The 22,308-nt window shown below is 38.9% G+C and overlaps 1 protein-coding gene across 3 annotated transcripts in view; it reads left to right on the top strand.

The window, feature by feature from the left end:
- The window catches only part of AP3B1 (adaptor related protein complex 3 subunit beta 1), a 149,641-nt gene that overhangs the window by 109,674 nt on the left and 17,659 nt on the right, over positions 1-22,308 (top strand). For all 3 annotated transcript variants that reach the window (XM_079995362.1, XM_079995361.1, XM_079995363.1), the window contains 3 exons: positions 11,478-11,709; positions 14,126-14,210; positions 19,356-19,453. In XM_079995362.1, coding sequence (XP_079851488.1) covers positions 11,478-11,709; positions 14,126-14,210; positions 19,356-19,453 — 415 coding nt within the window. The remainder of the gene's footprint in view (positions 1-11,477; positions 11,710-14,125; positions 14,211-19,355; positions 19,454-22,308) is intronic.

Below are 22,308 nucleotides of genomic sequence, written 5' to 3'. Positions count from 1 at the left end.
AAGCCGCTTTTGGTATGGGCAGTTGATAACTTTTCATTCATAATTAGCTCATAGAGAACCGAGAGACATTGCAGGGAAATTGAACTGTCAGTGGGTAGAAACAAGCATTTGACCTCATCACATTGAGTGGGGCCCATCATAATTTGTTCATTTGGTGCCCATCAGCCCAGCCTCATCTCTCATACGGCACCTCGCTGACCTTCCCTCTCCAATTCCACTCAGTTCAGCTTTAATTATGACTCTGCAGACCCGAAGAAATATTGCAGCTTGCTCTCAAAAACCCTGAACTGCCACTCACCAAAAGATTGGTTTTTAACAGGTAATAAATGCCCAGAGGAAATGGTTCTGTGTCCCACACAGAGCACAGCAGCTCCTTTGGAGATTTTCCTGCCTCTCAAGTGTCCTAATACTAACTGGATTTTAAAAAAATAAAAATAGAAAGATCATTTAATGCTTGTTACCAGATTCACTGCACAAAAACAGTATAAGCTTTATTAAAAGTGTATGTGTGTGTGTATGTTTCTGTTACAGACAGAAGAAAATAGTTATTTTGAAAAAGAATCTTTAAGAAGCTGGTTAATGATACAGGTATTAGAACTGAAAGTTTTAACTGACTTAATCAGTAAATAATCAACTACACCTTTAATCACTAATTAAAATTTGCCCTCCTATTTAATCGTTGGGCATAAGTTTGAAGGGTACTCCACTGTATGAGTCACAATAATATACTAGGCCCCTAGTGAGAAATTTAGGGATGGGTTTTATTTTCAGTTTTGTATTGAAATTAAGCAGGTTATTTTACATTCATATGTGAAACCACTGTGCCCTGTCTTCATAAGAATGAAGATGGAGGACAATGTCATTTGGATCTTCCAGGTAGTACATTTGGATATTCTTCCATACTGCTGAGATTTGAACTTGTTGATTTTGAAAGCATTTTCACTCTAGCAAGTTAAAGTAAAAAGTGAAAGTTTATATTACTCCAATTCTATTGATGAAAAATATTAATGACCAATTTTTCAGACAGTAAAAGGGAACTTACAATTTTATGAACAAAACAAAAAAAAAACCACCCTGCGGTCTTCCTTTGCTATCTTTGAAAAGGCCCTTATTTATGTTTTAATGCAAATTAATTTAAAAATAATTAAAGCCAGATGATAAAAAATTAATCGTTCGACAACCCTAGAATTAATAACACACAATTTTAGGATTAACAGTTTGTTGGCTGATTTTTTTTCCAAAAAGTGTAGCTAAATTCAGTATGAAAAGTGACATGGGTGTAACTTTAATCCCAATTTAAATAATAGCAAATAAAATTTCATACACAGTAATTCCACTGGTGAACTGCATCTCTCCTAAAAGATTTCATAACACTGAATAATTCAAAATTATTCAGTGTTAGGAAATCTTTTAGTAGAGATGCAGTTTACCTGCCACTACCAGTTGTTGTTTCCAGATGGATTTGTACAATAATCTTTTGAGAGAGAGATTTGAGAACACTAGACGAAAAAGTCTGAAAATCTCATTTTGGCTCTAAAAACCTGTCCCTAAAGACTCTCTGGCAAATAAAAGTATTCAAAACTACAGTGTATCCTTGTAGTGAATGTGTCAGCAGGATTTTCAGGTCATTTGACAAAAAGGATACAGGTGCAGTAGATAGCAGTGAAGGTGACTGCTAGTTTCATCAATCACTTTGCCTTTCTTTAAGTTGATACATAATGGATCCCTTCAATCAGCTTCCTTGTTCTTTGTCACTTGTTTAGGAAAAAGAAAAAGGTAGAAAGGCTGGGCTTTAAAGTCAAGGTTACAAACCTTATTTACACATGATAGGAAGATGTCAGTATGAGCAGGGGCCCTTCATAAAATGTTGAGTTTTGCCAATGTGTGATAATATGCAGTTTGAAGCTTCCTTCATACAGACCTTGAGTAGTGATGGTGCTTGTCAAAGCACTGAGTTCAAACAGGAGCTTGGAATTAAGATGTTCAGTGACAAAGTCGAAACATATCCCAGAAAAGGTGATCATGCACTTTATTAGCTGAGGACGTAATTAGTGATTATTCAGTAACAAACTTTGTTTAGTATATGGAAAGAAATAGATTGTTTATATACAGATCCTGGACTATTTAGGCAGTGATTTCCTGGTGCTTTCATAATTTCATATACAAAATATTATGCAAATCAACCCTCTGTCCTGCCTGAAAAAAGCAAAACTCTACAGTGCCCTGTCTTTTCTTCCACAGCAAACTGACTGCACTCTTACCTTTCTCTGAAAGTGTAAGATATATGCCCTTAAGTCATTGTGGTTTGTGAGTGTTTATAAAATAAGTTTAAGAAACTTCCTTGCCACACTTTTGTGATATTTTGGTTAGTCCTGATAAAGGCACCATCCAACTGTGGATTTCGGAGTTGAGGCTTTGCGGGTGGCGGTGGGGGGTGGACCAACATGGCAGCGCAGCACATGCTGTGCTAGATGAGTAAATTGACTTGGAAATGTACAGCCCATAATGTGTTGATTTTGAATTCCCTACCTAAAATGTATAAATATTCCTAACGCTTTCATAACTTATACAACACGTGTTCATAAAATACTCTGGTTGTTGAACAAAACATGTTTTACATTAGGGTTGTTACATTAGAGCCAGTGTGGTGTAGTGGTTGAGAGCGGTAGTCTTGCAATCTGGGGGACCGGGTTCATGTCTCCGCTCCTCCACATGCAGCTGCTGGGTGACCTTGGGCTAGTCACACTTCTTGGAAGTCTCTCAGCCCCACTCACATCACAGAGTGTTTGTTGTGGGGGAGGAAGGGAAAGGAGAATGTTAGCCGCTTTGAGACTCCTGAAGGGGAGTGAAAGGCAGGATATCAAATCAAAACTCTTCTTCTTCTTCTTCTTCTTCTAAACAAATCAAGATAATTACTTTTTTTGCTCTAACCATTTTTCCTTAACTCCTCTGGGGTTGTCTATACATACCATCACATTTGCCTTGCAAAATATTATTACATCCTCAGTGAGTGTCAAGAAAAATCCTGGAAAGGGAGTTAGGCATGGACATGTATGATTGGGACCAAGAGATTTTGTTCTACCGAAATTAAGAGCCTCTTTCTAGTGCAAGGTCTTTTCCCTTGATCATGTGAGCTTCAGGTGGAGGGAATTTGTAAGGGTGGTGGGCATAGTGCAGGCCTCTCTGGACGTTTTTGATGATCTGTTTTTGCCTTGGGGGAGTCACTATTGCAGCACAGGCTTCTATTCCTAATTATTGGTTGACATTCTGTGGGTCACCTAGCCATCCACACAGATCAGCTTCTTCTTCTTAGTCTGAAGAGTGCAGTCATTACAATTTTGGGTACTGTCTAGTAATAGCTTACATGGAAGCTATCCCAACATGATTGAGATCTTACATTCCTGATTATGCCTTCAAAGGAAAGCCCAGGAAATACAGTCCCATGGTGAGCAACTTCATATAAAACAGACAGGTATAGTGCACTTGCATATCCTGTCCCACCTGCATATCTGCCATATGTGAAATCACTCTTTGGAAATGCACTTTCCCTTGTCAGAAACAAATGTTAACATCCCCCCAAAGCAAAAATAGACAAAAATGGCACAGAAGATGCTGGTCTTTGTTTATTAAACACCATCTCCACTTTTCTTAGCAGAGAATTAGGAAAGTCTGTCAAGCTGGGAGGCAGGGTGGCAGAGGGATCAGTTCATTCTAAGTACATGCAAGTCCAGCATTACAAGTGCTGGCTATGCAAGAATTCACTTATCCAAACACAAGGATTTAATACCCAAACCTTGATATGTGCACCACAAATTCCATGGTTTGGGAGTGCATTAGAATTTTTCCCGTGTGACTCAATGGAAGTTATTGGCTTGTTATGCGAATGGAGATCATTGACTCATTATGCAAATGATCGCTTAAATGATTTCCAGAAAACCCATGGTGTTTATGAAGTGAAACCTACATTTGGTAGTATATAGGTCAGGAATTTGTATGCTTTGCCCCCTGCTGTCCTTGCAAGGGAAATTCCGTTTGCTCTATCCTACAAAAGAAAGGCATTGTTTTTGTGCTGGCTGTTATGGCTTATTTTCACCCAATTATTCACATAAAGTTTTTTTTAGTCCTGAATAGCCAAGTGTTGCCCCATATCTGGTCTCCCTGCTCCACCACTCTCCCTCATTTCGCTTTCTCCTGTTCTTTTAACAATGTGATAAAGGAGATGCAACTACCACTCTCTTGCAGAAAAAGCACTCTGTATCAATAAATATTTTATTTTTGGACAGTTCACTAATCTTCTTTTGCAGCCTACAACAAATATTGCTGCATGATATGTGTAATGGCATTTGTACAAAAATTATGTTGTGTATAGGGAGAGTTGTCAGGCACTCACAGAAACCTGAGGTTGGGGTGAAGGTGTGTATGATGTTTGAGGACATGATCAGGCTCCTACAAGGGTCAAATATTTTTTCATTGCATGGTCAGAGGTACAAGCACCCTTGTTATATACTCTCCATATGAAGCTGCCTGATAAGATTTTATTTTGAGGACCTGCTCTTTGTGCCCCAACCTTTGGAGGGGGAACTTAACAGCTACTAGGGATGGAGCCTTCTCTGTAGTGGCAGCTCTGCTTTGGGATCCCTTTTCCAGAACAATTTGGCAGGTCCCAATAATCTTAGCATTTAGGTGCCTGACTGAAACTTTTGGAAGAGTTCAACATAATTTAATTTCTATATTGCTTTTACTTTCAACAAGGTAAAAAATGGAGCACTTTTTAAAAAGTTATTTGCAAGTGGACAACTTTGCAAGTTAATGACTGGTTCAGCAAAGTACTTAAGCATATTTTTAAAACTAGAGCATATATCTAGTCTCTGTGAAGTCAACTGTTTCGAAGGGAATCTGTGGCATATGACAGACCTTAATATTCATGAGGAGTACTCATATTTCAAAGCACTCTAATGGCACAAGCCACATTCGCATTACTGCACCTCACATTTCCAGGGCACTTGGAGGATTTGGCTTTATGAAGTATGTCAATGTAAAGCTTCCAGCTACATCTTGTAAAAACCAGTCATAACGTTTCAGAGAAATGTGGTGAATCATATTTCACTCTTGTACTTGTAATACGGTATTTTAAGAACTACATGCACTGTTTTAACAAAATAATTTAATTACTGAGGCATGAAAATAAATTGTAGGAATTCTCTGTCATGAAGATCTGGATTCTACCCTTTTCCCAAAGGGATCCTAGAGGGCAGTCACCCTGGGCATTTTTTTCAGATTCTGAGCCCTCATTGGCCTCAAATGATAAGGAAGAGGGTGAGCTGTTTGCAGAAGAGTTGAAAGCACCACCCCTGAAGTGTAGGCTTCTTCAGTCATAATTTTTTCCTGCTCTGGTAGCCAAAGCAAGGAGAGTCCTGGAACTCCCTGAGGAACAACCCATGGAAACTGAGGCAAAAGCTACAGCGGCAACCAAAGGAGCCAAATCTGCCTTTCTGGATGGACCGCCACGTCTGGCTACCCTGCCTTTCCCAGATTCATTCCAAAAGCTGCGGAACACTGAGCAGACAACACTGGAAAAACACAAACCATCATGCAAGCTGGTGAATAGACACTACCTCTTCCCAACTAATATTATGGGCCAATTGGCTACCCTAATTGTGGGTGTGCCAGTAGCAACTTTATCCTAAACTGCGATTATCCTGTCTGAAAGCAAAGGAGGACCAAGGAATGCTTGTGACAAGTGAGTAGAAGTGGTGCCACTTGGATTTTGAGGCAGAACTGTTACGGCTAGAATAAGCATCCTGTAGGCCAATGATCTCACCTCCAGGGCGGATGTACCCAAACACATTGTAGATGGCCTAAAGAAGCTCTCCATTGTGCCACCGTTCCAAGAGCAGTGATAGTGAACATCTTGGCAATGTAATATCTGACTCTGCAATATCTGGCAACTGGGATGTAGATGCAGGATCCCAAGGGCACCTGGCCAATTCCGCATTCAATGGGGGAAACCTTTATGGGGACCTGCTCAAAAAAGTCCTTTTTGAGATAAGGGATAAACAAAAGATGCTTCCTGTCAGGAAGGATGAACACAAAGATAAACAACATCAGTCCTTTTGTCTGTGACAACAATATAATAGACCACACTTCAACAGGCTACAGATCCAGATGAGATTGCACTGAAAGATCCAGTAGTTCCACAATGCCTCATCAATGTCCCAATTCCAATCCTGGAATTGGGGGGAGTTGCAGTGTGGGGATCAATGGTAATCAAAGATCCTCTCCTTGTGTAATGTGGAAATGTCCCTTCTTATGCTTATTTTTGTCATTTAGTCGTGCTCAACTCTTCGTGACCCCTATGGACGCCAGGGACTCCTGTCTTCCACTGCCTCCTGCAGTTTGGTCAAACTCATGTTGGTAGCTTCAAGAACAGTGTCCAACCATCTCGTCCTCTGTTGTCCCCTTCTCCTTGTGCCCTCCATCTTTCCCAACATCAGGGTCTTTTCCAGGGAGTCTTCTCTTCTCATGAGGTGGCCAAAGTATTGGAGCCTCAGCTTCACGATCTGTCCTTCCAGTGAGCACTCTGGGCTGATTTCCTTAAGAATGGATAGGTTTGATCTTCTTGCAGTCCATGGGACTCTCAAGAGTCTCCTCCAACACCATAATTCAAAAGCATCAATTCTTCGGCGATCAGCCTTCTTTATGGTCCAGCTCTCACTTCCATACATCACTATTGGGAAAACCATAGCTTTAACTATGCAGACCTTTGTCGGCAAGGTGATGTCTCTGCTTTTTAAGATGCTTTATCTGTTTTAAAACATTCAGTACTTTTATTTGCTTACAATTTGTAATAGTTAATGGACGAAAACAGTTACTGTTAATATTTTTCCATTTGATTTTCTTCCATATGGCAATTTTCCCCTTAATGCCACAAGCTTTTCTTTCTTTAAATACTAATCTGATGTCCCTTCCCTTCTCCTCTTAAATTTCAGAGTTACTGGAGCATACCCACATAGTATATGTGGGAGGAAATAGCTCATAGCTTGGTAGGTCATTTTCGGATTATGTCTTGGATAGAAGGGCCATTGAAAAGTTACTTCCAAGGATAGATTAAATTATTCAGTCCCTCACTGTTAACAAAACATAATTTTAAAGATTTCTTTGATTGTAGACAATAGACATTCATTGAACAAAATGTATATTTCATCCAGACAAGTTTCTTTCGTTATATGTGTTGAATCTGATCAATAGAAGCTTCTGACCACAGTTGTGTTGAACTGGAAAACATGTCGGTCAAAATTAGAAAGGGAGCAAGTAGGAGACAGTAATAGAGACTCTCCTCCTGCAAGGGAGGGGAGTGGTTGTGGTCAGGAGCCGGACTCCGCCTCAAGCAGGGGGCATTAGCCCCCTGCCTCCCACTCACCTGGCTGGCGCCCACGCCCACGGGCAGGCACCCAACCAGGTGCCTGCGAGGGGGCGTGTTTAGCAGCCTAAATTGCTGCGGCACCAGCCTTCCGGCCTCACTTTTCGTCGCCCCGTCACGAGTCACCCACCCTCCACTCCCTTAGAGCTCAGGGTCTCAGTTTTCTTTTGGCCTTGCTATGGACCTTAGGTTGGTCGCCCTGGTTGTCCGGGGGGCCTGGTATGAATTTTTCCATTTGGCATTAGGCTTTTGGTTTTTTCGCCTACCTCGTAGCAATCGTCACAACTTTTGTGGTATTGGTGGGTAGGTTAGGCATTGGAATAATGTGTTGTGGTGTGTTGAAGGGCTAGGTGTGGCCATCGCCTGCGCCTTCAATTTTGGGTATTCCGTTAAAGGAATCCGGCGGTTGTTTATTTTGTCCGATGCCTGCGTGGCAGGAGGCCATGGCACAACCCTCGGTGACATCAGGGGAGAGCTTATAGTTGGATTAGCATCAACAGGCTCCACCTACTGGTGAATAAACCCCCCTGTTTTAGACTCACCCCTCTCTGAGGGGGTGGAGTCAGCTGACGTAATCCAATGCCTAAGCCAAACCTTTTCACTTGCTGTAATCGATAAAGTTGTGGCCTTTTCTTGCCCATTAACCTTATATCACATGTCCTTGTGTTTTCATTCCACTACGCGGGGATCGGGTCCTCGAACCACAACTACGTTTTAGCAGAAAGGATACATTTAGAGCAGTATGGATAGCAAGATTAGCAATCTGCATTAACCTCAAAAAGATTCATGTAGAAGCATGAATTTCTAAAATATCAGTTGTATTTATTTAAATCATGAATTACTATCAGCATAATAAACTCAGTGTCTAACAACAGAAATACTTATGGAGAACCTAGAATTTAGGGCAACATCTAATATTTATAAGTTTAATTACATATTTATCACTTCAATGCTAACTGGTTACAACTTCCATAGCAAATACATTTCTTACAACTTGTGTTTTACCACACCCAAATGCTGCTGCTACCAGCCTTCTGTTTTTGCAGTCTCGGGTAGAAATAGGTTTATCAGGCTCTTAGTGGACTGTCATAGGTGGTTGGTGGAATGCTTTGCAAGGCTCTTCTTGCATTTATACTATAATATTGCATTATTCTTGCAGCCAAAAAGGCAACTTACGGGACTATTTCTGGACATTGAAACACACAAACAGGTCCCTGGATTGGACTGCTGAGTTACACATTTGGAAAACAGTAACTTGAAATTTTGTGTGTTTCTTCTTCTTCTTCAAGAAATATTGAGCAGTGGCGTTAAAAGTTTTACAGTTTTAATCTTAAAGCCACCCCCCCCCCAGGAAGCAGACATGCCATGTCATAAAATAACTATTAGTGATTAGTTTGTATCATATAAATCTAACTTGAGTTGATAATATGGTCCATTACCAGCTAACTGCACAGAGTATTTTTCATTTTACACTCTTCAGTTACTTTTTAGTGAAGTGTTGAAAATATGAAGCTTTTCTCCTTTCTAAAATTGCACGCTGTCTGTCTGTTATTAGGGAGATAACAGCTCTTATAAATGTTTCAGTAAGCACTAAGTAGACAGTTATGTGCACTCTCATTCCACGCTTATTTGCTTACTGTAATAAACTGATAAAATATGTGTGGTTTGTCTTCCTGTATCTATATGCACACAGATTTCCTTTAGAAATAATGTTGTGTCTGCAGAATTGATTGGTTATTTTCATAAAACATCTAAAAGTACATAGATGACTTTCTTAAATGTATGCCAATATGATTTGTAGTGGTTTATCATACAGTTCCTAAATGCATGTTAACTCTTTAGGGGAGGCTTCATTTAAACATATTTACAACATTTGTATTGAATCAGCCTACATAAAATAATTCCACCCAGTCTTGATGCTATTTTGAGTTTCTTCAGTTGTATAGCTCATGCTCCAGTAATGGTTTTTTATTATTTCTGACGGGTTAAAATACTTTTTGACCTATGTACTTACATATAATGTCTAGCTTGGGGGAGGGTGAGCAGCAAAAAGAATTCTGCTTGTTAGGTGTAAATGTCTTTATTTGTTTTTTGGTAAGATTTCTTATCCGCCCTTCACCATAAGGCAGCAGGGCAGATTACAACAATATAATATGCAATTATAAAAGAAAATGGTTCCAGCCAAAACAGAACAGTAAAAATTCAGCAAAAGAGGTTGGTACCAAATGTTCACGCTCTGACTCAAGCTGTGGTCATAAACAGCAACATGAAACAAGGTTCTACAGGTTGAATGGGTTTCTTCCTCTTCCCCGCCTTCCACCATATGTAATATTGTTTATGTACATGAGTGAAGCCAGTGCCCTGCTGAGGAATGCTTGTTCCTATGTGCAGCTGAAGATCACTGAAAAATTATTGTACATATATGTATGCATAAAGATTATTTTAGCTAGATTAAAAATCAGATGATTAATGATCTGATGTTAAATTGATTAAATGTAGCCTCGGTACACTAAAGATTAATACATTTAATTTAAATGTGCATATTGCAAAAATCTTGACGTAGGTAGCTTTTTTGAAACTGGGAGACAAATTGTACAATTTGTCAATTAGAAAAACTTAAGATTTAAACAAATAAAAAAATTCTACTCAGTTTTAAAAACTGCTTACCACCTTCTGCCTTATCTATGTTCCACAATGCTCTATTTTCTGCACAGCACTAAGCATAGAAATGTTTTCGCAGCGCAATCTAATCTACCATCAGTGGAAAATTTGACTGGATCAGAGTCAAAAGGGGTCGGAGGTGCATTTGCAGTCAAATGTACTCCAAGAAAGTTGTACAAATAGAATATCTGTTGGAAAGTATTCAGAGTGGCACCATTTGCAAGTAACAAAACCATGCTACTTTCCATGCATAAATAATTGAAATGAAACCTATCCCATAATGTAAATTACATGGTAAGAGGGTCTAACTGACCCCTCAGTTCTTTAAATCTAGAACAATTTTTTGTGCAATTAACACTGTTCACATTATGTAACAACAGATCTTACAGACCTTGCAAACACAGCTTAATGCTACTCAAACAGTCTGTGCACAATTTTGTTGCAATTTCCTTTTGTTTCTGTGACTGCACAGATGACACTTGATCCTTTTCCTGTTAGCAGTGGCAAGTTGTGCCAGTTCTGTGGCTGCCTCTCTTGATATCCTAGACAAGTTGGCTGTGTTTCTAGACTCAACCAAGAGTAAGATCTACTGCAAACCTAGGTCTACTAGGGAGAGATGTCTGGGGATGTTCTCCCTATTAAGGGATGTGCATCATACAATGAATGTACACATTTAAGGCAGCAGTTGCTACATTTGAAAACCAATAATGGTCATGATATTTATTTTTATTATAACAATTAAATGAATGGTCTCTGGTTTGGAATTCTGATCTGAAATTGCTGCATCATTATGAATAGAATCTAAAAAGACTGCTGTTAAACTTACTGCTTTGTAGATAAGGAACTCTGGGGGAAGAGGTAGGATTTCTGGTTTGTGTGTTTTCATTATGTGAAAGACAGTTAAAAAAAATTAGCTAATGCTCTGGTGATATACGGCTGATTGCATATGTTAGTTATGAGCACACAAAGCTGGCTTGTACTATATTACAGAATTGGTCCATCTGTTCCAATATCATCTGCTATGACCAGCAGTAGTTTCTCAAGGTGTTGGACAGAGGATCTTTCTTGAACCTACTACATGAGTTCACTTTTAACTGGAGATACCAAGAATTGAAACTTAGACTTTATGCATACAAAGAATACCAGTGAGCTCATCCCCATTCCTTCCTTTCTGTTTCCCTCTGTAGATTTTAATGTTAACAAATTCCTTCCCCCCCCCCTCCACATGTTGCTTTGATTATTTCCTTACAGGTTTTCACCTGAAAGTAATATGCAGTCTAATCCTTGTGTTTTAGGTATGCATAGAATGTAATATTGATTTATTGCATTATTTTTTTAACCAAGCAAGAACTTGATAGTCTGTATTTACTAACTTTTAATTTTTCCTATGCAATAGGTCAGTGTTCCAGCCTTTGTGCCAACAAGAACTCATGAACTCCTGCACCGAATGAGTGGGAAAGGATTAGCAGCTCATTATCACTTCTCAAGACAGCCATGCATTTACAATGATCAGATGGTATCTGTTCAAGTGACGTTGGCTAACACCACTGACCAGAAGATAGAAAATATCCACTTAGGCGAAAAAAAGCTGCCTACTGGCATGAAAGTGCATGTGTTTAACCCAATAGGTAATTGTTCTATAATTTTGAAATTATGCAATATATTTTTCTAGCCTCTGTAGCATCTTTAAGACTAAGATGCATTACAAAACAAACAAACCTCAATGTTAAGATTTTTAAATGCAATTTAATTAATTGCAAAAACTTAAAAAGTGTGTAAAATGTATTGATACATATATTAATAACACTGGAATATTAATATTGCTAGTAAAGTTAGCAATATAGGGCTGTGTTCAGTGTAGCGCTAAGCAAAATGTTCTGTCAGTACTACAAGGATTTCTCCTTACACAACACAACACTCCCCCCAACGCCTCCCCCAAAATCTATTCTGGGGTTCCCCCAACCCCAGAGTGATTATTGGACCACATAGGAGAGGAGAGGGGGAAATCTCATTGCACTAGTTCAAGGAACACGTGCCCTCTACACATTTCTTGCCCTTGGATGTTAACAAAGAACTTGAATAGGGCTATATTTAATGATGCATGCACATAAAATAGAGGTATTTCCTGTAATAGCACAGGAAATCACAAGTATTAAGGTAGGTTAATAATTGTGAAGGACAGATCTGTTAAGATGATTCATAATAATACACCAGAATGGGGGAGGAAACAACTCATAATTATTAGTCTTCACTGGCGTTGGACTAGATGACCCTTAGGATCCCTTTCAACTCTATCATTCTATTATTCTAAGGACGTTCATAATCATATTCTAGCATTTTTCATGATTTTCAGTTGGTGCTCTTGCCATGAGCAGAAGGGCTTTTGGTGTAGTGGGAAATGCCCACTCATGAGAGTGGAGAGGAATTGGGTTTCAGGAATTCTCACCAGCACTTTGAATAGGTCTTGTGCTCTAATACAAAGCCAGTGCAGTAGAGCCAGAAAAGGAGCAATACACTTTCTGCACACTATTACTATAAATTTTGCTATTGCTGAGTGGCAACTAAAACTTTTGAACCATCTTCAGATAAAGCACCCCATAGAAAGAAAGCATTGTAGTAGCAAGTAAATGAGACGGAAAATGGATGAGAGCATATCAGTATCATGACAAGACATGGGCATATGGACATAAAAGTTGCAAAATAACTCCTCTCTTCAAAAAGAAGGAAAGGAGACTTATGTGAATTCATAGATTTGTAGAGTAAAAGGTCCACAAGGGTCATTTAGTCCAGGCGCCTGCAATGCAGGAATCTTTTGCTCAACATGAGGCTCAAACCCAGAATTTTCTGCACATATTGCTATGCCTTATATTGACTGTTCATTATTCCCCACAATGCTTATGGGGAGACTGCTTGATTAATCTGCAATCTTAATCACACTTGTGTAAGGTCTGTTGAATTTAGTGAGACTTACTTCAGTGCAAACATGTACACAATTGTTCCCTTAAATATATGAATCAGACCTAAGAAGCAGGAATGGAGTAAAGCCAGTTTAATTAAAAATCAGTGTATTCATACGTACCCAGAATGTGTAGTCTATATGTTGTAAGTGAAATGAACATCATAGAGTAATATGACGAATAATCTTTAGTTCTGTGAAGAGCTTTCAGTGAAATATAAAGTGAAGTAAGAAATTACATTGGTGGTTAGAATCTGGATTCAGCAAAAATATAAAAACAGAACAAGTAAGCACCATGAAAGATAAAGTGCAATTCAAGAGAATCAGATTTAAAAGTAAGATAACATATTTTGTGATCAAAATAATCAGTATAGTAATGTGTGTCTGTGTTTTAGCTAAACAAATTTTGGATAGCACTTTTTCTAGAAACACGTTCTGTGATGTTTCATGTTAAAGTAATCTTACCCATTAGTTAAGATTTAAATGTTTGGGTATTTTAATGCAATAACTATAATATATTATTGCATGTAATATATTGTACACATATTCTGACATTGTAAATAACGGCTGCTATAGTTTTCTAGTAAATTCATGGAACAAAGGTGTTCTCTTCACTGATCCTTTTAACTTCCTCTGACAAATAAGCAAATTGTTCTTAAATCTCAAAGTTAAATACATTACAACAGTTGAATCAGGTATTTTCTGTAAATTGGAATAATTGTTTGATAAGATTTCTTGTTCTTAACTTATTATAGCAGAGAATTTTCAAGTAACAGCCTACCAAGGTTATCTCAATATCTCCAGTGTCATTTCTGACACTGATAAATATGTATCTACATGGAGCTCACTGAAGAGAACCCCAAAGGGTCAGTTAACAGTCCCTGTTATCTAATTATTTTCTTCATCATTCCAATGACTAACACTTGATCAAAAGCCAAGCAAATATTTGTTCTAAAATTTTGCAAAGTCAGTAAATGTTTAAGGAATACGTTAAAGTAAGCAGAACCTAATACAAGTTTTCAAAAGCCTTGTTGTTACACTGATTTATCTAACTTTTTCAATGTTTTGCTTTATGTTCTATTCAATAGAATCTCTTGAACCTGGGGAATCTATGACAGTCTCAGTAGGGATTGACTTTTGTGATTCTACCCAGGCTGCCAATTTCCAGTTGTGGTAAGTTACGCTGCAGTGGCTTTTCAAAAATAGATCATTAATGTGTAGGGGAAATGAATGGAAGAAAATACAATTTTTTTGTCCTGTTGTGCTGTTTGAATATTAACGCATTATGCTAAGGTGGGTTTTATTTAAGCCTCTGAAGGTTGATCAGTATGTTTAATACAGAGATGGAAAAGTTCTATTTTTGTGTTTTTATAGAAACACAATAGAAATTTAATAAATGAAATAATTATACTGATGATATGGCTCTCCAAATAACTACATAATGCACAATTTAATTAATACATTGTTTTCTTGCTGCTAGTATATTTAGATTGGCAACAGTGTCTTAGCTTGTCAGTCTCCAGGGGCTGAAATCTGCAGCCAGTCACCTTAAAGTACCATGGTTACTGTAAAGCCCACCACCCCAGACATCCCACCCCTTTAGACAAAAGAAGTTCTGGAAGTGTTTCTGCTTACCACAGAAAACGATTTACAAAATAATGAGCACCTCCATTATATCAGACTAGTCACATGTAAAAGTATCTGCTTAGTCCCCTCTGGAAAGCTCAGTACTTAACATTTGCATGCCTGTGTTTTGATATCATTTCTAGTGAACAAGAAAAGGATCTCTTGTACTGAGGGGGTTTCTACTGAGTACTGTGGGTGAACAGGCAGCTTTATTTTATGTGTAACAAAGAAACAAAGCTTGTTCCTTGACACCAGCATCACAAGCTTTGGCAATAGGTTTCCCATGACTTCTCCTCAATTAAATGTCCATTTAAGCCGTGTACTTTCTGTCATATTCTTCAGTAGCTCCAGCTGTCCACACATGGAGGAAAGTAGGTAGGCTCCAACATGTGGGGTGGCCGGGGAAGGGAACCTGCTCCAGAACATAGGGTCATTGGGAACAGGGGACAGGTTTAGCCTTTTCCCCAATAATGTCCCCGAGTTGTACCCCTTTAACATTCATTTGCACCAGTGAATGGGTTACTCTTTCCCCATAAGAATGAATGATGAAATGTCCTCTTTGAGGGCATAATTTAATTGAAGGCAAGATTTGCCCTTTACCCTGCCCTTGTTCACCAAGGTTTGTCCTACAGTTACAGATTGTGGTTGAGGAGAGTTTGGATGGCTCGCTAAGCCAAACTATGGAGCAGTGCAGATTTGAGCTGCTCTCCAGGAAGCAAGCAATAGTTTGGCTTAGTGTGACATGCAAATCAGGCCAAAGTGAAACCCAGCTCCTGCTAACAAGACCCTTATGAAATTATGAAGAGCAAATGGATGTGTTGCACCAGGAGGGTCCCAGAAATCTATCTGGGCTCCTTCCACTCCCAGGTGTTGCGATATGTATATTTCGTTCTTCAGTTATATATTTAAGTGTGTGAAAGAAGGGCTGCTTTCTTTTCTCCCCTGCCCCTAGTCCTAAAAGTGTGAATCCAAAGTAATCTAAGGTAAACAAATTCTTAAACCATTGTTTGTCTAATATTGTGGATCAGAAAATAATGTAATGAAGTTATGTTTTGTGGTAGGGGAGAGAGCATTTAGTTATAAGAGTCTCCCATTTGAAGCCTGAAATAGTACAGTCCAGGCACAGATTTACCAATTTGGTAGGCCTGTGACATCCTCCCACCTATCTCAGCTGGCTTACTTTTGTATTCAGCAGTGCCACTCATGTTCTGGAGGCAGCCAGACACACCAGGTCTCCCCCTACAAGATAGTGGATGAGTCTCAATTAACATTCATTATACCATTAGATTTTTTTGCTGGTGTGATTCCCTGCTTAGCCTTCCATAAAATCATCAACAGTTCTTTACTGTAATTTCAGCAGGCTAGTTAATGGTTAATTTGCTGGTGCTTCAACAAATAAACCATAGTCAGAGAGCAAACATATATTCTAGCTAAGGAAATCCGGGAAATAAACATGCAGAAGTTCATATACTGTAGATGTAATTTCACTGTTCTGTTCCACAAAGTGATATTGGCTTCATACTTCCTTGAATGTGGAATTTTATGGTATTTTTTTTAAAAAATAATCCAGTAGTTTCTTTATGTTTTAGATTATTCAAAAATGTATTAAAATTATCTGCAGCATTTTTATGAGTGATATAGTATTCATGATCTGCTTTTGAGCATCTTTAAACACTGGCATGATTTGGCATTATAGTATGTTGATCTTGTATTGAATATTGCATAGAATGTTTTTAAAATGTTCATTTTTTGTATAAAGTATGTGCACTTTTGAGTGCCCCTCTCTCAGCAAACTAATAGTTCAGTTCCAGACTTAAGCCACTGAAGGCTTGAGATTCTTTGCAGTGATAAATATAAGCAATGTAGCATAACACATTGATTTTATGCAGATCATCACCTTTATGTTTTGGGAGGTCTGCTGTATTAGTGATATATAAAAACTGATTACTTTCTCCAACATTGCCTAGTAATTGTTTATTATTTTCCTATTAGACAAACAAGAAAGATCGATATTCCTCAACACCGGTCTATGAGTAACGTCACTGTAAATAGATTTGCCTCAGACACCAGTGGTGTATTCATTTTAATGATTTGGACAATGTGAACCCAATGACACAGCTCAAGCTAAGCACCAAGTGTAGAGTTGACATAAGAAACCAAATAGTTGCTTTTCTACTGCTCAATTAAAGGTTTTTTAAAACACACAGTTAAAATGAATGTAAAATTATGTTGCTAAAAAGAGGTTGATTTTAAACTTTTAGCTAAGTGAATATTTTAAGGAGTACCAAATAACACATATTTTTCTCCCATACGTTCTAAATGGGATGTACAAATGGGGCCAGTTCGTCACAAGCAGGTGAAAGGACTCAAAGGAGGTTGGGACTGTATCCTTAAAATTCTAGGAATACAGCCTCCAACAGCACCAACCCACCTCAGTCTCTCAGCCAGAATCCAGCTGGTAAGGTGATCCTCAAACAACAGTCAGTGACACCCAAAACTTATAGGGGCAAGGCACTAAGTTTCTTCCGGTCAACTGCCACTTTGTCTAGTTCCCCCCAAAAAAGCTGGAGCTCAGATTACAGCTGTTGCTTCAGACTGGGAGCTTATATAGAAACTGCAGGCTTTGTTCCCTCCTGGTTCTGAGCCAGGCAGCCCTGGTCCAAGGAGGTGCTTCCATCCACTTCCTTTTCACTTGGTATTTCTGGAGTGGCTCTAAAGCTTCTGCCTGGCTCACATCTCTTCTACTGCTGTGGTCCTGAGGAATGGTGGGTGGGTGGGTCCAAGAGCTAGCCAGGAACTCCGGCAGCTGGAGTGTGAGACTTCAGTCCTGGGGCATAGATATCTTCATGGTCACTGATAGTGTGGAGAGCCAGTGGAGGGTCCTGCTCCCCTTGCTCCTCTGAGGAGACCTCAGGTTCAAGTTTGGGGCAGGGCTGAATCTTGACACTCCTACAGAGGGTTCTGAGATACTTTCATTGCCTAGCGCTCTAGCCCTGTGACATCCAAGAATGAAGTGCAAGTTCTCAATAAAAACCTCTTCATTCCAAATCCATTCTAGCAGCCATTGCATTGTGCTGCCCTTCGATGCCAGTTTCCTGTATTCTCCGCATGATTGTCAAAGATGACAATCCACACCAGTTCCCCTGCAAAAATAATGTTTACCTTTTTCTCTTACACTTTCTAATAGAACATAGTTTACCCATGTAAGCTAAGCTTACTGATTCTATTAAAATCATTTTATATATTATTTGTTTTAAATATGTTAAGCCCGCAGAATAACAAAAGTATGTGTGGTGTTGGCTGTATTGTTATGAAAAGATTCACCCCCATAAACCATTTCTGATTATAATTATTTCCCTTACATTGTTCCAAAAGGAGTACTTTGTCTTACATCAAATGTAATTGATCCTGAAGCAATGTAATCACAATTACTCACTTTCTTAATTAGCCTGCCCAAAATCAGAAAATGGAAACCGATCGGCACTGTTTAAATCAATAGCTTTGTAGTAAGGCTTGTGTGGGAAGGCAGATAGTGGTAATGGGTAGATCAATTGGTTTAGATGCCAATCATTGACTGTGATTTGCATAGCAAAATTTGCTATTCTTGTAATGTACTGGAGCAAGTGATTCAGTAAAAGCAAATTATATAAAGGAAAGGTAAAAATTGGTAATAAAACATTTAGGAGTTTTAAAATAGTTCCTTATATAAATGATGCAAAACTCTAATAAAGAATTAAAAGCTCCTGGAAGAACTCCTTGGTAAGCACTATTTTTATTAAGCAAAGCTTTCCAAGAAATACATCTAATTAAAGATAGTAAAGAGAGAATCCTTAACTTGAAGATTGGACCTAACACTTATTTAGCACGCTTAGAAAGATGTTCACCTTACACATGACCAATACCACCCCTTTATTTTCTTGAAGTTTTCCATGCTTTATTTCAGATCTACAAAACCACTGCATATTTCTCTGTATGAAGGTGGTAACAATATGATTTCTGGCCTTCAAAAAGAACACGCAATCCTACCTTTTTTGGCATAGAAACAGATTGATGCTTGGTGTGGCAAAAGTGGCAGTGGCAGTGAAAATGTGCAGGGACCCAAGCGGAGGGTGGGGTGGGGTAGGAAGGGTTCCTTCATCTCCATCCTGCTCTCTGGCGGCTTAAAGTGGTTGTGCACAGTTACCAAGCAAGTAGCGCTGGTGGTAGCAACCGTGTTACGAGAGCTTTGTTACACGCACACTTTACCTCAGGGCCCGGAGGGCGCCGGTGAAGGGCCTGCCTGGCCACTTCTAAACTTCAGGCTTTACCCCATGTCTCACAGAGGTCTGGAAGGCGGAGGAAAGCACTCCAGCACCAGTGCTTTTTTCTAGAAAAAAGGTGCTGGTACTGTGTACTACTAGAAAAAAGGCACTGGTTCTGGGGCACAGTAATTTGGGGATATAGAAGTTTTACCACTTTATCATAGTTGGAACACAGATGTAGCCATTCTGTGTGCTGTGGAATGACGTAATCAGAGGTGAAAACAATGAACATCCTAGGTATGGATTCTGCTGAATATTTAAAATTTTGGTGGCTGGTTTTTTGGCACGGGTGAAGACTGGTCATTATATAAATTGTTCCTTATTTCTTTACTGATAAGACAAGTGTTTTATCTTACTAAACCATTCATTTACCTTTCTCTTTTTTTCACAGTACAAAAGATGATCAGTTCAGTATTACTATTCAACCCCCTGTCGGAGAACTACTTTTACCAGTTACTATGTCAGAAAAAGACTTTAAGAGAGAACGAGGTAGGGGAAAAAATTAAAATAAGATGGATGTTCTGGACCTTTTTGCAAATGCAGTAAAATCATATTGTTCTAAATGAGAACATCTTTTTCTGGTCTAACCCTAAGATTTCCATTGACTGCCCTCCTAAGTAACACTCATTTCATATTGCACTGGTACTAAGAAACTGATTGAAACTTCTTTTTTTTAAAAAAAAGTCATGATTAGGCCATAACCACTGTGTGAGTTTGTGTGTATTTTTCTTATCTAGGTGATTCTTTTGAGTATACATGTACTGTTTTAATGGCTATTGTACTGTATACAGTGGTACCTCAGGTTAAGTACTTAACTCATTCCGGAGGTCCGTTCTTAACCTGAAACTGTTCTTAACCTGAAGCACCACTTTAGCTAATGGGGCCTCCTGCTGCCGCAGCTCCGCTGAAGCATGATTTCTGTTCTCATCCTGAAGCACTATTTCTGGGTTAGCGGAGTCTGTAACCTGAAGTGTATGTAACCTGAAGCATATGTAACCTGAGGTACCACTGTACAGTCATACCTCATGTTACGTCCGCTTCGTGTTACGTTCTTTCAGGTTATGTCCTGCGGTGACCCGGAAGTACCGGAAAGGGTTACTTCCGGGTTTCGCCGCTCGCTCATGCGCAGAAGCGGTGAGTTGCAACCCGTGCGTGCGCAGGCGCGCCGCTGCGGGTTGCGTTCTTTTCATGTTGCGAACGGGCCTCCAGAATGGATCCCGTTCGCAACCAGAGGTACCATTGTAGTGTCTTTTTTTAAAATTCAGGACGCCTTGTTGTGTGAAGCAATAAATATATCTATTTAACCAAACTATGGCTGCCTATGCGCTTGGACACTTCATATTAGTCCTAGTGATTGGAATACTGGTGTAACCTACTCAGAAAAACAATTCCAACACATTTTAATAGTTTTCTTTATATTTCCAGTCCTCTTTCTAAAGCTTTTGCTTGTATATAGCTAGTATACTTTGTCCCTACTCCATTAAAATTCATTAGTGTGACCTACTTCTTACAGCATTATTTAGCCTTAATCTCTTAAGTTTCAAAAGAAGCATGGCTTAGCTACTTAGTTGGCACCCACATTTTTAGTCGCACTTTTAAAAATATAGAATGGAGCAATTCTGTGTTCACCAGGAGTATGGCTGAGCTGCATAGGATGCAGCAGAAAGTCTTACCCACTGACAGAAGTCTCCATAGTGCAAGGCCAAAAAGCTCTGTGCCCTCCTTGATAATGGTGGGCAGTGAGGACCAAAATGAGTTGTATATGAGAAGACAAGGAATGTGCATATCCTAACCTACGCCCCCCCCCCCACACATCCACAGAGGCCACAAAGCTGCACTAGCTCTGTTGTTGGCGTTGTTACGTTGTTACGTGTTTGTTAGGTGTTCCCCCACACACTCCCTGGCCACAGCTAGCCAGCAGGGCTTTGGATTTTGCTGTTGCTCCATCATAGACTCTGTACTTACGCACAAACACATAACAGAGTTGTTCTGCCTGTCTCATAACTCGCAGGCTTTTTTGTGTGACATCACATCAAATATATATGAAGGACTTTCCTGTACTACAAATTCTTTTTGCAAGAGGTTTTATTTGGTATTGTGTTTAAAGAAGCCAAACAGTTTATTTATAAGCTCACCTGGACAGTCTCTGAACTGTTTGGGGTGGGTGGGATACCTTTAGATTCCATTGTGTATTCTCATAGTGGAATTTGCATTAATCAGTCCTTTCATACTATTCTAGAAAGTTTAAAAAAATCCTTGTGTATTTATTACAGCCGCCCAAAACACATGAATATGATATATATTTAATATAAATGTTTAATAAGCAGTTTTGTGCGTCTTCTTCTCTGTGTCTTTCGTCTAGAAATAATGATAGCCTTCACAACTATTTGATTTCCTTTTTTCTGTGTAGTTGTGTACTATGATAAAAAATAAGGTCAGTTATTTTCTCCCTTAACTAGTTCCTAACTATTTGCTGTTCTTACTCTTTGCTGGCTAAAGCCTACTTTGCACGTGCTCAGCAAACCAAGGTGAGTGAGTGACTTGAGGTTTCGTCATATTTTGTGATCTACTTTTCTCCCCTTCTCTTAAACTGTCATCTAGGAGTGCAATTTTAAGTAAAGCTGGATATTGCACTCTGTCTCTCCCTTTCTCATTCTTGTTGTATGCTTGCTTGCTTGTATTTTGATTGAGTTTTGTATGCTTAGCTGTGACTGAGAGCTCCCCCCTCCTGACTGGCCATTCAGAACCATGAGTGCATGGAAGAAGTGCACTTTGAGAATAGCTGTGGTCCTCTGTGGAGTTGTTGCCAAAATTCCTTTTTCTTCTGCCATTTTACTTCTGTGGTTGTTGATTATTTGTCTGAATAAATCTGGCAGCTGTTTGCTATGTTTAATAGAGCAGAAAGGCTACTCTGAATAAAGCTATTTGAAAATTTGTTTATATGAAGTATTTGTAAATCCATGAAGGTCTCTTGGCATTTCAGTATTGCTCTTTCTGTCTTCCTGAATTCATTCTTTGATGCAGGACTGATGCTGGCAAATTTACCGTAGGTTTAAAAGGCTTTTTCTTTAGTATCATCTTAGTTAAATGTTTCAGCCGTTTTAGAAAATTCATGATAATAGAAGTCTCAATTTTCAGCTTTATGTATTTTCTAAACAAGATTAAATAACAGTTTACAGAGTATTTTGAGGGAAAAATTTAACAGTTACTAAATATTCACTTAATATCTAAGCCAACTGAATTTCCTCTTAATTTTCACTAGTAAAGTCAAGCATAAAATTCAGGTCAGCTTGGAAAGTTACCAAGAGCAATTGTCCCATGTCAGTCAAACTTGCAGTATAAAC

The sequence above is a fragment of the Podarcis cretensis genome, assembly GCF_951804945.1.
Source record: "Podarcis cretensis genome assembly, chromosome: 11".
Classification (NCBI taxonomy): domain Eukaryota; kingdom Metazoa; phylum Chordata; class Lepidosauria; order Squamata; family Lacertidae; genus Podarcis; species Podarcis cretensis.
This window is presented reverse-complemented; position numbering and strand designations above follow the sequence as displayed.